The 14943-nt window shown below is 39.9% G+C and overlaps 1 protein-coding gene across 5 annotated transcripts; it reads right to left on the bottom strand.

The window, feature by feature from the left end:
* Positions 1-642: 642 nt before the first annotated feature.
* LOC106825288 (zinc finger protein 605-like) lies at positions 643-13193 on the bottom strand. 5 transcript variants are annotated; one of them, XM_014831984.3, is made up of 5 exons: positions 13042-13192; positions 7965-8137; positions 6668-6794; positions 6286-6381; positions 643-5466 (listed from the first exon to the last, which is right to left on the bottom strand). In XM_014831984.3, exons 2-5 carry the CDS (start codon positions 7977-7979, stop codon positions 3497-3499), a joined length of 2208 nt encoding a protein of 735 aa, XP_014687470.1. In that variant the 5' UTR covers positions 7980-8137; positions 13042-13192; the 3' UTR covers positions 643-3496. The 5 variants fall into 5 exon arrangements, with proteins under 5 accessions (XP_014687470.1, XP_070355294.1, XP_014687469.1 ...); XM_070499193.1 differs by lacking the exon at positions 13042-13192 and adding an exon at positions 12897-13020; XM_014831983.3 differs by lacking the exon at positions 13042-13192 and adding an exon at positions 8697-12890.
* Between the last annotated feature and the right edge of the window lie 1750 nt (positions 13194-14943).

The following is a 14943-nucleotide window of genomic DNA, read 5'->3' on the forward strand; positions in this document are numbered from 1 at the left end:
CTTGGGGAGTTCTCACCTCTCACTGAGATGCACTCAGAGCTTATCAAGTGAGTCTCTTTTCACCAAAGCACTGTGAACGTTTCTTTCTGGTGATTTTAGGTTGCTTTCCAAAATGGGTGAATTTGTGCATGGACCCTTTAAGAGCAGGCTTTTCTCCCCCTTATGTCTGATAGCTTTTCTCGGGGTATGCCCCATGGTAGTTAATAGCCAGTATAGCCAGATATTATGACACATGTCTCAATTGTGCTGAAGTCAAAAGCTGCTTATTGTGGTAATGCTGCCCTGGTCAGATCCCCCACTCCACCAGGTAAGGCTTTGTACCTTAAGATTGCTCCAAGCCAGCCATGAAGTGCCTTGGCTAGAAGGTGGCTTTTTTCTCTCCAGAAAGGAATTTCTGCCTTTTCCACCCCAGTCAGCACTGTCCCTTATTGTGTGGGTTCTTTTTATCCAGTTTTCAGTTCTCTCTCAGGGGTAACTGTTCCGAGGATGGTTGTAAATTTGTTGTGTCCATGGAAGGAGGTGAGTTCAGAGTCTGCCTAGGCTGTCATCTTGACACAGTCTCCAGTTATTTTGTAAACTTCTCAAATTTAAATATCAGTTAGGGTTCAGCAGGAAGGAGAAATCACATCAGTAATTTGAAGAGTTCTTAACAATTAAAAGGTATTTAATTATTAAAAGGACTTCAAACAATACAGAAATAGCAATGCAAGAAGTAGTCACTACCTCCAGAGCTTGGGGAGACTAAGAAAGGGAGTAATTAAGAACTGGGAACAGGGATCTTCCAATCCTAGTCAGAGATTCACTCTTCATTGGAGAAATGCGGCTGCCACAGGTACGTGCAGTTTGCCAATCGGAAAGTAAGTTGGAGAGACAGCAGCCTACAAGTGGTAGAGAGGCTCACTGAAGGGTGCCAGCAGGGCACATCTGGTCCCCAGAAAGTGGCCCGCTGATGGTGGGGAAGCTCTCTGGAGGGTACAGGAGAGATGAAGGTCATTGGCAAGGGACATTAAGGTGAAGGTCACTGTAATTCCAGCATGCCAGTCTGCCGAAAGCCACACTTGCAGAAAAAAGCACACTGGAACCAGAAAGAGAAGCCCCTTGTCATGGCCACATAATGTCCCTCCTGCACCCTCTATTAATAACCCTAAGACTGCATCAGCCAACAGAGGAGAAATGGTCACAAGTTCCAGCCCCAGCATCACTAAGTGGGGTTAAGAAGGGAAGGTTTGGTCTGAGTCAACTCATTCATACAGGCAATAACTAGTAAATATATACTAGGTGTATTCTTATGCAACTAGCTTGTGCACCTGGTTTGTGACATTCATCCGTTTGATGTAGAGGACCCTAAGCTACTTATTTTCTGTTTTTAGTATTCTTTTGTATGAAGGTATTTGTTTCATGAGCTTTCACAATGTAATTTGCATGCCTTCACCTCCTTTGTGAATATGCTGAAACATTTTCTCTATCTTTTGACATTTATAACTAGACTTATTAAATAAACTTCCACCATGTCCACTATACTGGGAAGAACACTTTCCTGTGCCCTCACCTTCTCTCCAAAGGAGAAGGGGTAAAGTATCACATCTGTGAGTTATCAAAATAGTGTCAGTATATATAGCCTATCCTCACTTTCCTTTTCTGTGTGTTAGCCTCTTGGTAGGACATTTCCTCTCATATCTGCCATCACAGAGGTAAAGATGATTGGTATGAGATGCAGGGTGTGCCTCACAGAGGCATATATGCAGACTATTTCCTCAGTCTCCACTGTGGAGGCATGAAGAGTGTGAATACCTGCCTTCATAAATGTGTCTGATGTGAAACTGGGACTATCTCTGTAGCTATCTAGGTGTTATGGAGGAATCATGTCCCTCCCTCCAAAAGGTATGTTGACGTCCTAAGCTCCAGTGCTTCAGAACGTGACTGTATTTGGAAATAGAGTAGCTACAGATGTAATTAGTTAAGATGAAGTCACACTGGAGTAGGGTGGGCCCCTAATCCAATATGACTGATGTTTATAAGACGGCCATGTGAAGACACTGAGGCACACAGGGAGAATGCCATGATGACGAAGGCAGAGATTGGAGTTATGCAGCTGCAAGGTAAGAAATGTAAAAAATTGCCAGCAAATCACCAGAAGCTAGAAGAGGCAAGGAAGGATTCCCTAATCAATTCTGGGGGGCGCATGGCTCCAATGACAACTTAATTTTAGACTTCTAGCCTCTAGAACTGAGACAATAACAAATTCTGTTGTTTAAAGCTGAGCAGTTTATAGTATTTGTGGCAGCTCTAGGAAACAAATAAACTAGATTTTATGGGGAAAAGTAGTGGGAAACACATCTGGTCATAGGTCTAAGCCACATCCCCCATTTGAGCAATACCACTAACAAAGATGGCATTTTAATCTTTATTTCTTTAAAAATAGTAGCTACTTTCAGTTTTCCAGAACTCACTTGGGATTTCAGAATTCAGAAGAGTTATAACTACTCATCACTCTTAAATCTCAATATTTTTAATGGGTATTTTTTTCTGAGTGGCAACCAGAAGATAATTTGTTTTAAAAAATTTATTCATTTCAAAGAGCTGAGAAGAACTATCAGATCTATTTACATATACCAGTAAATAGTAAAAACAAAACAAAAACAAAAAGGTAAATGGTGTTATATTACAGTCTTCTTTAATCTTAAGCCTAGTTACTTCCTCTGCAGTTTATATGATATACAAAAATTAACAATGTTGGCATTTTTTGGTGACTACTACACAGACAAACTGGAACTAGAACTTTGTGGTACACAACTTCCATTATCTTGTGAAATTTGAAAATCATTATACGTGTTCTACAAAAATACTCAGACACAAAGAAAATACATACATCTGGGACCTTCCTTACTTTACTGCTTTGACTATATAATATATTCAAACATGAAACAAAGTGTTTTTTGGCATGCTAAAGTTATCTGCACTTCATAATTGACTACTTTGTGTTACAATTTCTATAAATACGTGGTAATGTGAAAGGATCAGAATTTTTATTATAAAGTTGTTTATATGTAAACAACCTTTCCCACCATCATTACACTATACCAATTCTCCTTAGTAAATATCATCTGAAGCACAGTAAGTGTGGGCTTCATGCCACAGACATCCCTAATCACAAGTCTGAGTCATCTGCATTCTTTGGTATGAAAACTCACTTGTTTGGAAGGTATTCCAGGATTCACAACATTTATGAGATTTTTCCTCAGTGAAAACTATTTTGTGATGACCTAAAACATTTGTGCGCTCAAATGGTTTCATTTGTGTGTGACATATAATAGGATTTTGCTTCTCAAGAAAAGATTTCAACTTTCCACCTCATTCATATTGCCTTTCTCTAATGAAATATGACACTATATATTTTCCCATATTCAATGCATTTAAAAGATTTCTCTCCTGGAGAACTTTTCAAAAACTTACAAAGGCCAAAATTAATGGAAAAGTATCCTAACTTTCACTGCATTCAAAGGGTCTCTCTTGTGTGAATTCTTTTGTGTTCAGTGAGATGTGGCATCTCACTAAAGTCTTTCCAGCACTCACTGTGTTCCTGAGATTTCTTTGCTCTATGAATTTCCTCATGTGAAGTAAGAAAAAACTTGACAGAGAAAGTTTTCCCACACTGACTGCATTCATAAGGTTTCTGTCCTGCATGACTTCTCTGATGGACATTGAGGTATGATTTCTCAAAAAAGGCTTTCCCACATTGAGTGCACTGATACGGTTTCTCTCCTGTGTGACGTCTCTGATGTCTAATGAGCTGTGACTTCTGGTTGAAGATTTGACCACATGGAATGCATCCATAGGGTTTCTCTCCAGTATGGCATCGTTGATGGATAATAAGATGGCTTTTTTGCCGGAAAGTTTTTCCACATTCATTGCATCCATGGGGTTTCTCTCCTGTATGAATCAACTGATGTCTACTGAGCATTGCCATACTGCTAAAAGCTTTCTGGCATTCAAGACACGCAAAGGGTTTCTCTCCTGTATGTGTCCTCTGATGTACAATGAGCATTGCCTTTCGTATGAAAGCTTTTCCACATTCACTGCATTCATAGGGTTTCTCTCCTGTATGAGTTCTCTGATGGACAATGAGATGTGACTTGTCTATAAAAGCCTTTCCACATTCACTGCATTCATAAGGCTTCTCTCCTGTATGAATTCTCTGATGTGTTATGAGAGATGACCTCTTATTAAAGGCTTTCCTACATTCCTTGCATTCATAAGGTTTCTCTCCTGTATGAGTTCTTCGATGAACAATAAGCTGTGAGTTGTCTATGAAAGCTTTTCCACATTCACTGCATTCATATGGCTTCTCTCCCGTATGAATTCTCTCATGTGTTACAAAGTGTGACTTTTTATTAAAAGCTTTCCCACATTCCTTGCATTCATACGGTTTTCTTCCAGTATGATTTCTCTGATGTACAATGAGCTGTGATGTGTGGACAAAAGCTTTTCCACATTCACTACATTCATAAGGTTTCTCTCCTATATGAATTCTCTGATGTGTCATGAGGTGCGAGTTTTTATTGAAGGCTTTCCCACATTCCCTGCATTCATAAGATTTTTCTCCTGTATGAATTCGCTGGTGAACAACAAGCTGAGATTTACTACAGAAGGCCTTTTCACAGTCTCCACATCCATAGGGTTTATCTCCCGTATGAATTCTTCGATGGATAATCAGGTTTGACTTCTGCATAAAACCTTTCCCACAATCACTACACTCAAAAGGTTTCTCTCCTGTGTGTGTTCTGTAATGTAATCTGAGCTTCGTCTTCTCCCTGTAAGCTTTCCCACATTCCTTGCATTCATAGGGTTTCTCTCCTGTATGAGTCCTATGGTGTAGAATGAGATGATACTTTGTTCTGAAAGATTTCTGACACTCAGTACATCCATACGGTTTCTCTCCTGTATGAGTTCTCTGGTGCAGAGTGAGATGACATTTGGTACTGAAAGCTTTCTGACATTCATCACATCTGTACGGCTTTTCTCCTGTGTGAGTTCTCTGGTGTATTATGAGTTTTGACCTATACCTGAAGGATTTTGGACATTCACTACATTCATAAGGTTTCCCTTCTATGTGAATTCTGCAACATCTCTTAAGATTTGTCACCATGCTGAAAGCCTTTGCACATAAATTATGTTCATAGTACTGGGCTCGAGTATGGGAGGCTTCACGTAGAGTATAGAAAAATAATTTCCTATGACCATTTAATTCATCACAGTTCATTTCTGAATAGTTTTTACTCTGAAAATTTGCATTTTGTTTCAAACTTATTCCTCTTGAGATACATTTATGGGGTCTTTCTACACATGGAACAAAGTTTTGGTTGAGAGAAAATATTTTTCCCAATGCATTATTTTCATGATCTCTCTCCACAGGTTCATCCTTCTCAGGATCTTCCTGATACCAATCATAAACTTGCCACATTACTTCTAGAAAAGAAAAAATCAATCTTATCATTATCATAAAATGGAGAGGGATGGAATCTCAAGTCAATATCTCAACAGAATGAAGAAAGTGACTGAGCAGGTGCACAACGTTAAGTCTGAGCCATCCAATAACAGAAATAGAGGGGCCGGCCCTGTGGCTGAGTGGTTAAGTTTGCACGCTCCACTTCAGTGGCCCACGGTGTCAGCAGTTCGGATCCCAGGTGTGGACCTTGCACTGCTCATCAAGCCATGCTGAGGCAGCATCCCACATAGCATAATTAGAAGGACCTACATCTAGAATATACAACTATGTACTGGGGTCTTTGGGGAAAAGGAAAAAAAAGAGAAAGATTGGCAACAGATGTTAGCTCAGGGCCAATCTTTTTTTTTTAAAGAAATAATAAGTAATAAACTGAAGGACACGGGTGTCATCAAACTTTGGAAGAAATCTTCAAATATCTGCAAGAATAGAAAAGGTATGGAGAAGAAGTGGAGGAGGCCAGTTGTGTCTAACAAGCTGCAATAGAAGAACAACTACGCAAAACAGGAAAGACCAAATGAAAGAGGCAAAGACGTGACCCAGGGTAGATAACAGGAGGTACTTGTCTCCTAGGTAGCTGGCAAAAGAGAATCACATACAGAAGAGTGGTAAGAAGCAGACATCATCCGTACTGAAGACCTCTTTTCACTCACTCTAAGTCACGTCTAAAGGTTCAGAGACTATGAGAAGAAAAATTAAAATAACCTTAACGGGGTCTCAAGCCACCAGTGACCAACTGTTACTTTGCTTGTACTAACTCTCATTGCATTGGTTTCACTCACCTGGAATACACTGACTTGGGAACTCCCCCTCTCCCCTTCCTTGTTCTTCTCCTTTCTCCAAGTCGACCACTGCTTCTGGCTTGGCAGCTTGAGAACCTGTCAAGGAGGAATCACAGAGAACCTGAGCAGCATTAAGGCCTATAAGGAAAAGTTCTGCTCCAGGAAAGGTATAGCCTGAATCTCAGCTAAATAGGAACTTTTCATTTGGAAAATGAAAGTTAGTACATTCACTGTCTGTTCATAAAGAAAATAAGTCCTATGACCTATACAAGTCCAAATCCAAAATCATTTAGGATATTGGGGTACCCATAAATTGTAGCAATGGAAAAAAGACAGGCAATTAATGGGTTTACAGTGAGATACTTAAGAAAGCTATCTTTACCCAATGACATTAGGTTGCTATAATTTTCCAGCATCACATCCCGGTAGAGGTTCTTCTGAACAGTGTCTAGTAGCTGCCATTCTTCCCAGGAGAAATCCACAGCCACATCACTGAATGACAATAAGCCCTGTAACAACATAATCCTTTTTAATCTGAAGTTAATATAATGGAATAAAATATAAAAGATCTACAGGATGTTATTCTGCTTATTTTTGCTATGAGAATTTATAAACAAATATTTCTTTGTATCTAGTTTTGATTTATACTTGGCAGGCTAAATTCACTAAAATTATCCTTTTTCTGTCCATTCTTCATTCACTTCTCCACTTATTCATTCACTTGATGTAAAACATCACTAAAACCTTACCTAAAAACCCTCTGCAACCCGCCTTAGGAGCATTTAATGTTACCTACTATACATTTTGCAATAAAAAAGGAAATAAAGCATAGTCCCGCCTTCAAATAGCTTCTGATCTATTTGGGTTCAAGGAACTGTGAATAGTTCAGTGACACAGGAGAAGAGGCTGAACAGAAAAGATGGCCAGGCGGCAGGCAGGAACAAGTCTTGGAGGAAGTGTTCACATTTCCTACAGATTCCTAGTGGTCACTGCAGTGTTTTCCACATACAAAAGTATGTTATGCTCAGAACTGCCTTCTAGAAATGGATGGTGCTACATATTAAATCACGATACTCATGAAAGCAAATGCAGAGCTCTTACTACATGCTACAGATCATTCTAAACATTTTATACACATTAACACAATGATCTGCACAATAACCCTCATGCAAGCACTATTATCTTTTTTATAGATAAGAAGAGATTTTAAACATCTTCTAGGCTTTTACATCTCCCACATTTCCTAGGAAGATGACTGTTCAAGGGTTCATACTCTGGACGAGAAAGAAGAGAAAGATTCATGAAAATCATTTCTCCACACTTAGTGTTCAGGAAATATTTACTGATCTCAAGGAATTCATGTGCTTCCTCTTTATCTACAAAGCAAATCTTGCAACGTGTTTGTATTCTTTTGTGATGGTTTCCAGTATTACCATAGAAATGTTAACGACTCCGTTCTGGATCCCATTGCTTATGTGGCAACATTCTAATTATTAGTACCTTGCAGGATCCAAGGAAATGTAGATGGAGCTCCCTTCCTGATTGGCTACTCTGTCTCCCAGTCTAAGCACATCCCTCCCAGCTGCAATGTATCTACACGTGTTGTTCTGTCTGACTGTATACATTTTTATAAACATCCAGAAATCTACTGGAAAACAAATTGGCAATAAACAGCTCACCTGGGACTTGGTCATTTTCAGTAGCTTTCAGGAAATGGCTAGCACTTTTAGTATCTGTCCTGAAATTCCAATATGGTGTCTCATCAAGACTATCCTCAGCAAGGATGAATTTCTAGATTTGCCATCTACTTTTTTTCCTTTATAGGAGCGGCCTCATTCTAGGAAGCCAGCATCTATGGATTCAAAGAAAGATTTGTTTGGCATAGAAATAATAATAAGAGCAAATTCCTATACATGCAAGGAACTGTTTTAAGCACGTTCTTTTCTCCTTTAGTCCTCACAGCAACCCTATGAGGTATAGATGATAATTATTCCATTTTAGAGAAAACCAAGAAGGAAAGGTCAAGCACCTAGCTAAAACCCATGCAGCTAGTAACTAGTGGACTAAGGATTAAAACATGAACATCAGAATCAATAAGTCTCTGATTTCAGGGAGAATTAAATTATCCTTTCATCTTAACCAACTAAAAACAAATGAAAAAATATCTAGAACAACTATTTTCAGACAAAGAAGTCACAGAAGAAGGGAAACAAATAAGGTGAGACCCTTGTGTGCTGCAGCTTACTGCCTGGAAAGATTTTCCAGGCTTCAGCACAGTGAGAAAGAACCCAAAAAGAGTCTAGCAGTCTTGCTGAGTTAATGATACAGAAGTCAAAGTTTGAGGAAAAGAAGATGGCTAGAATTTGCCAGGCAGTACATTAGAAGAGAGAGAGAGAGATGAGAAAACTCACTCTATAGATGTGCAGAGGCTTCCTTTGAGTCTCTGGCTAAGGACTGATGAACTGTGAGGAAATTACCAAGGCTGTGGAAAGAGCCACTGGAAAGGAGCAGGTGGAACAATTCCTAGAGCTCACACAACATCAGGGATAGCTAGTGTTCCTACTAGCCAGGGTGGACAGGACTAACACACAGGAACTTCAAATAGAGTCCTCAGTCAGAAGCATATTGTCTTAGTAAGGGTGACAGAGTCATCCTAGACAAAAGACTATTTTGGACCCACCTAACAAAACTCAAAAGCAAGCCTCTACGGAATCTAACTGTTTCAAAGTACCATGACTACATCCCAGAGCAAACCTCAAAAGCAGTTAAAGGAATAAAAGAAATCCTGCAAACAACAATGTAAAACTGACAATATCTGACATCCAATCAAAAATGACCAGACATGGAAAGAAGCAGGAAAATATGATCCATAGCCAGGGGGAAAATCAAGCTAGAGAGACAGAAAAAAATAGCGAAAGGGACAGAGTTGGTAGACCAGTACATTAATATATATATTTTTTTCATTCCATATATTCAACACATTAGAGAAAAGCATGAGCGTGTTGATAAAAAAAATAATAAAATGTTTAATAAATGCTACTGAAACAATAGGCTATTCAGGTTTGCCTCATACCAAACTTAACTCAAAATGGATTAGGGATGTAAGAGTCAAAATTATAAAATGTCTAGAAGAAAGCATAGAAAAATTTTAACTGACCTTGGATTAGGCAAAGATTTCTTAAATAGGACACAAAAAGCATGATAAAAGAAAAAATTGGTAAACATATGAAAAATTTTTGATATTCAAAAGACTGTTAAAAAACAAAGAAGAATCAAGCCATAGGGTGGGACAAAATATTAACAAAGAATATACCAGACTAAAAGATTTCTATCCAAAAAATATAAAAACCTTTTCCAACTTAATAAAAGAAGAGCCAATCCAATAAAAAAAGAAACAAAAGATTTAAACAGGCACTTTGCCAAAAGAAATAGACATGGCAAATAAGCATATGAAAAGTTCCTTTAAGTTGCACAATGAAAGCAAATTAAAACCAAGATAAAATACTGCTACACACCTTGTAGAACGGCTATAATTAAAAAGACTGATAATACTAAGCCCTGACAATGATATGAAGTAAAAGGGATATGCTCTCATGCATTGCTGGTGAAATTACAAAATGGTACAGCCACTTTGACTTGCACATGAATGTACAGTCAGCTTTATTCATTAATACCCAAAACCTACTCCCCAAAATCCAAAATATCTATCAACTGGGGAATAGATCAACATTGTGATATACCCGTAGCAATGAATATTACTCAGCAGCAGAAAGAAACGAATTAATGATACATGCAAAATCATCTTTGAATCTCAAAGGCATTATCCTAAGTGAAAGAAGACAGACACCAAAGACAACGTCCTGAATAATTCAATTTGTATGAAGTATTAGAATACACGAACTATAGAAAGCACATAAGTGATTGTGAGGGAAGGGGGATGGAGGGATGGTCTCAAATGTAAGGGGACACAAGCAAACTTTTTGGGTTGATGAAAAGGTTCTATATATTGATTCAAGTGATGGTTATACATTAGTATACCTTTGTGAAACTCATTGAATTGTACATGAAGGAAGAATTGGTGAACGTTACGGTATATAATTTTACCTCAATGAAGCTAACCTTTTGCCTATGAAAAACAAAAATATAGGCTGTCTGCCTCTGAAGACAAAGTCTGTGTCCTTAAACTCTGCAATGAAGTCTCAACTGGAATCTTAAATCCATGTCTCTCTTTTTGAGACTTCATCTTCACACACAACCAGAGCTGGATCTCCCATATCCTCCAACCAGTGCTGATGGTTAACAAATTAATTCTGATTACGAAAAATTAATTTAACACTGTGACTAATATAGAGATGAAAAGGACACCCTAGAAATACATTAACACAGCTTAAATGCTCTCAATATCACATCGCAAACTCATTGAGAACTCTGAAGTAAAATGAAACTCCGTCTTAGGCAGAGTATATGAGAACTGAAGAAAATAGATCTGGCTCTCAAGGACAATAGGAGAAAGAAATTTATAGGAATCTCATCTCATTCACAAACTTAGCTATAAAACCCCTAAGTAAAATATTAGGAAACTATATCCACTGATATATTGGCAAAATATTGGAGACTACTGAATATGGGAAGAACTGTATTATGCACGAGTTGACTTTATTCCAGGAATGTAAGGATAGTTTAATAAGAACCATTTCTTTATCTCAGTAGATGAAGAAAAGACATTTAATAAAATATCATAGCCACTCACATTTTTTGAAAAAAATCTTAGTAAACTAGAAATAGATAAGAACTTTGTTAACTTGATAAAGAGTATCTACAAAAAACTCCACAGGATTTCTTTAAACTTAGGCACATGACAAGGATAACCACTTTACTCAAAAAGGTACCATAGATGAAACCCTGACCAGTAAAAGATGAGAAAAATAAATTCAAGGCATGAAGATTGGAAACAAAGAAACAAAACTGTCATTATGTAACTACTTTAAGACCAATATAAACATTAATTTCAATTTCATATTCAAACAACAATAAAATTTACAGGAAAAAAAGCCACTGTTTACAATACCAACAAAACCTATAAGATATCTGGGGGGAAAAATATACAAGATTACAGTTTTATTACAGCAGAAGGATACATATCAGTCAAATGGAGAGACACAATAGGGTGAGGTTTGGGAGGGTCCCAAACCAGAAGTTTCCACTCTCCTTTCCCTTTGGAGTCAGGACACTCATCCAGTCTATCTACGTGTGACAATATACAGGGTACTGCCAACCACAGCAGCTCACCTGAGCTTCACTGTCTCTAGTTTTTATTAGAGTTTCATTAAATAAGCATGATTGATCAAATCATTGGCCAGGTGACTCAAACACCAGCACCCTACCCTCCTGGAGGTTGGACTGATATCACCTGGCTCAAAGCCCCAACCTTCTAATTACATGGTTGATCTTTGTGGCACAAACAGCCCCCATTCTGAGTCACCTCACCAGCATTAACTATCTACAGAACCCCCAGCAGTCATCTTGTTAGCACAAACTATCAGGTTACACCACGAATAACACAGACACTCATCACCCAGGAGACTCAACAATTTGGAGGCTACCTCCCAGGAACCGGGGACAAAGGCCAACCAAACGGTTTATTACTCAATAACTGCCAAAAGACTAGCATTCCAAACATGTGCTACTTTGTTGGCTGGGATATAATTTTCTGGGTCTCCCAAAAGGAGTAAGGAAATGACAAACTTCTCAGGTTTAAAATTGGCCAATGAACATATAAAAAGATGATCAACTATGTTAGTAAGGAGAAAAGTGCATATGGAGACCTCAATGAGATGCCTTTTAAACCCACAAGATGGTCAAAAAGCAAGAAGGAAAATACTTAGTGTTGGAAAGCCTATGGATCAAGAGACACTCATACATTTCCGGTGATAGACTTGGGTGGTTCAAAAGCAATTTGGCTTTTTCCTTCTAGGTAAAAATTCATCTACCTTATGTCACAAAAATTCCACTACTAGGTATACATTCTAGACTAGACAACTTTAGCAAGAATTTAACAATTCATGGATCCCGGTGGTTGGCATACAGGTGATCATTTTGCTCTTCTTTCGACTTTTCCCTATGCTTAAAATTCTTCAGTATAAAACGCTGGGAAATATAACACCTCAATGCCTAGTACAGCACCCAAATGTCGGTCCACCTGAGGCTTCCTTACGTTCCAACCCCACAAACCTCTCCCACGGGTACCCATACCGCTCCCACCCCGCACTTCGCTCTCGCCCCCATTCAGAGCTCCCCAGACATCTATTTTCACAGGCATCACAACACGGGCAATTCGCATGCTCAGACTCCACCCACAGGAAGCCCAGAGGACTAGCCCCCAATCCCGATCCTCACCGACCACCCCCAGGAGGGCCCCTCGGCCCGTGCCTCTCCCAGTGCCTCTCTCCACCGCCTAGGGCGCCTTCCGGAGCCGACCTGTCACCACCAATAGGAATGGTCTCTCGTTTCTCCCTCAACCCACTCGCCTAACACTGATGCCGGCCCAAGTCGCCCCCAACACCCGCAGCAACTACGAAGCCGTCTTAACAACCACCTCAACCACTACCCACCACAAACCACATCCCAAATCACGAATTCCCACGGAGCAGGACGCTTAACGCCGCTAACAGAAATCTAACGTAACCTCAAACGCAAACCCTGTGCCCTTACGCCCGGAGAAGTCAAGCGTACTATGCCACTTCCGCTTCCGCTCACCTGGCTGGGGATCCCGTGTCCCCGGCTACTACGTAGAGATAGTAGCAGTTTGGAGGTGAGCGATCTATGTACGGACACGGATTCTGGTGCCCCGAGAAATTATCGCTGGGCAATATGGCCGCGCCGATTTCGTTACGTTGTGCTGGGGGCGGCCATTTTGGACCGTGTGCCGCCATCTTGGATTGCGCACCGTACGGAGAGCGAGATGGCCTCTCTAGCCGACCGATTCGGCCGATGAGGACGAAAATGTGCACATTCAACAGATCGTTTCCTTTCTTTCCAAGGTTTCTCATCTCCAGTTCTTCCACCTCGGCAGCGGCGGTCAGCACCATCGCGCATGCTTAGTAGCGTTTCAGCCCTCGCGCCTGCAATCGGCCCACCTGTCCCCAGAGCTAAACCAATCACAGGCCAGGCCTGAGCAGAAAATGGCCGCGCCCAGTCTGTCCCATAGCTCTTTGGAAGCCGCATGAAAGACGCGGCCATATCAGAAAGGTTTGAGGTTTGGGTCCGTACAGTAAAGAACAGGCTTCCGGGACAGAGAATTGGGGAGCGTTTATCGTAAGGATGGCGGTAATACGTTGGAGAAAATGGGCAGTAGGACCTTAGAGGTGGATCCGGAGGAACAGAGGTGGCACGAGGAGAGCGCTCTGGATGTGCGCTTGGTGATGAGACACCGTGAGGGGCTAAGGACCGCGGCAGAAACGGTTGTGGAGGAGACACTGGCAACCACAGTCCACGCCAAAAGAATATTATTTGTATCTGGTGTCACAAGATAAGCAGATGCATTAAAGAAGGACCTTGTGCATCTTGAATAGTCACAACCCACCCAGTCATTTGTTTTTGTGAATACCGTGTACAGGGGTCAACTTTCTTTTTTCCCCTTATAGATAATTACCCCAGCAGCATTATTTATAGTCAATCTCTTCCCCACTGCTTGGTAGTGACATTTCTATCATAAATCACGTGTCCATGTCTGGATGGCTCTGATTTAGGATGTTGTTCTGTTCCATGGGTCTGTTTATCCCTGAGCCAACACTACTCTGTTTTAACTATGGGAGCTTTCGAAGTCATAAGATCTGATAAAGCAAAGCCTTCTGCCATATTCCTTTTCTACAAGAGTGTCTTTGTTCTTTTGGCTCTATTTTCAAATAAATTTTAATTCAACTTGTCAGCTTTCACCAAAAAAAAAAAAAAAGTGGCTGGAATTCGTACTGGAACTGCATTCAATCTATAAATCATCTGAGTGAGTAATGACATCATTACAATATGAAGTCTTAAAATCCATGAACACCATGTATCACTCCATTTATTTAGGTCTTCTTTTATGTCTCTGAAAAAAGTTTATGTTTCCTGTAGAAGTCTTGTAGATTTTAATTAGATTCATTTCGTGATACTTGAAATTTTTAATGCTCTTACAAATGGTATTTTATGATTTCATTGTTTAACTCTTGGTTTATGGCGTAGAAAAAAAATAATTGACTTGTGTATTGATATACCAAGCAAACTTGATAACCTGTCTTATTAATTCTAATGGTTTTTGTGTAGATTATTGTATTGTAAATTTTTAAAACTTCATATTTTCCTGATGGCTCAGCATCCCCATAAACAGGCTCTACATATACCCACCAGGCAACCAGGTGCACCAGTGTAATAAGGTTGGCCCCTGCCACAAGTTCCTCTTCCTACCTCCCCCTTATTGTGACCTGGTGTCATTCAAACACACCAATGAAATCTCCTTGAGTCTTTTCTTGTGTACTCCACTCTGACTCCTAAGTAAGGGCACTTGCTCATGAGGGCTTACTCTCACCCCACCTACTTGGCTGAGTCTGATCTCTTGGCATTCTATCCCATGTGACCTCCTCTGGCATGCAGTGGCTGTCTCTCAGGACCTGTGATTATAAT

The sequence above is a fragment of the Equus asinus genome, chromosome 26, assembly GCF_041296235.1.
Source record: "Equus asinus isolate D_3611 breed Donkey chromosome 26, EquAss-T2T_v2, whole genome shotgun sequence".
NCBI lineage: Eukaryota > Metazoa > Chordata > Mammalia > Perissodactyla > Equidae > Equus > Equus asinus.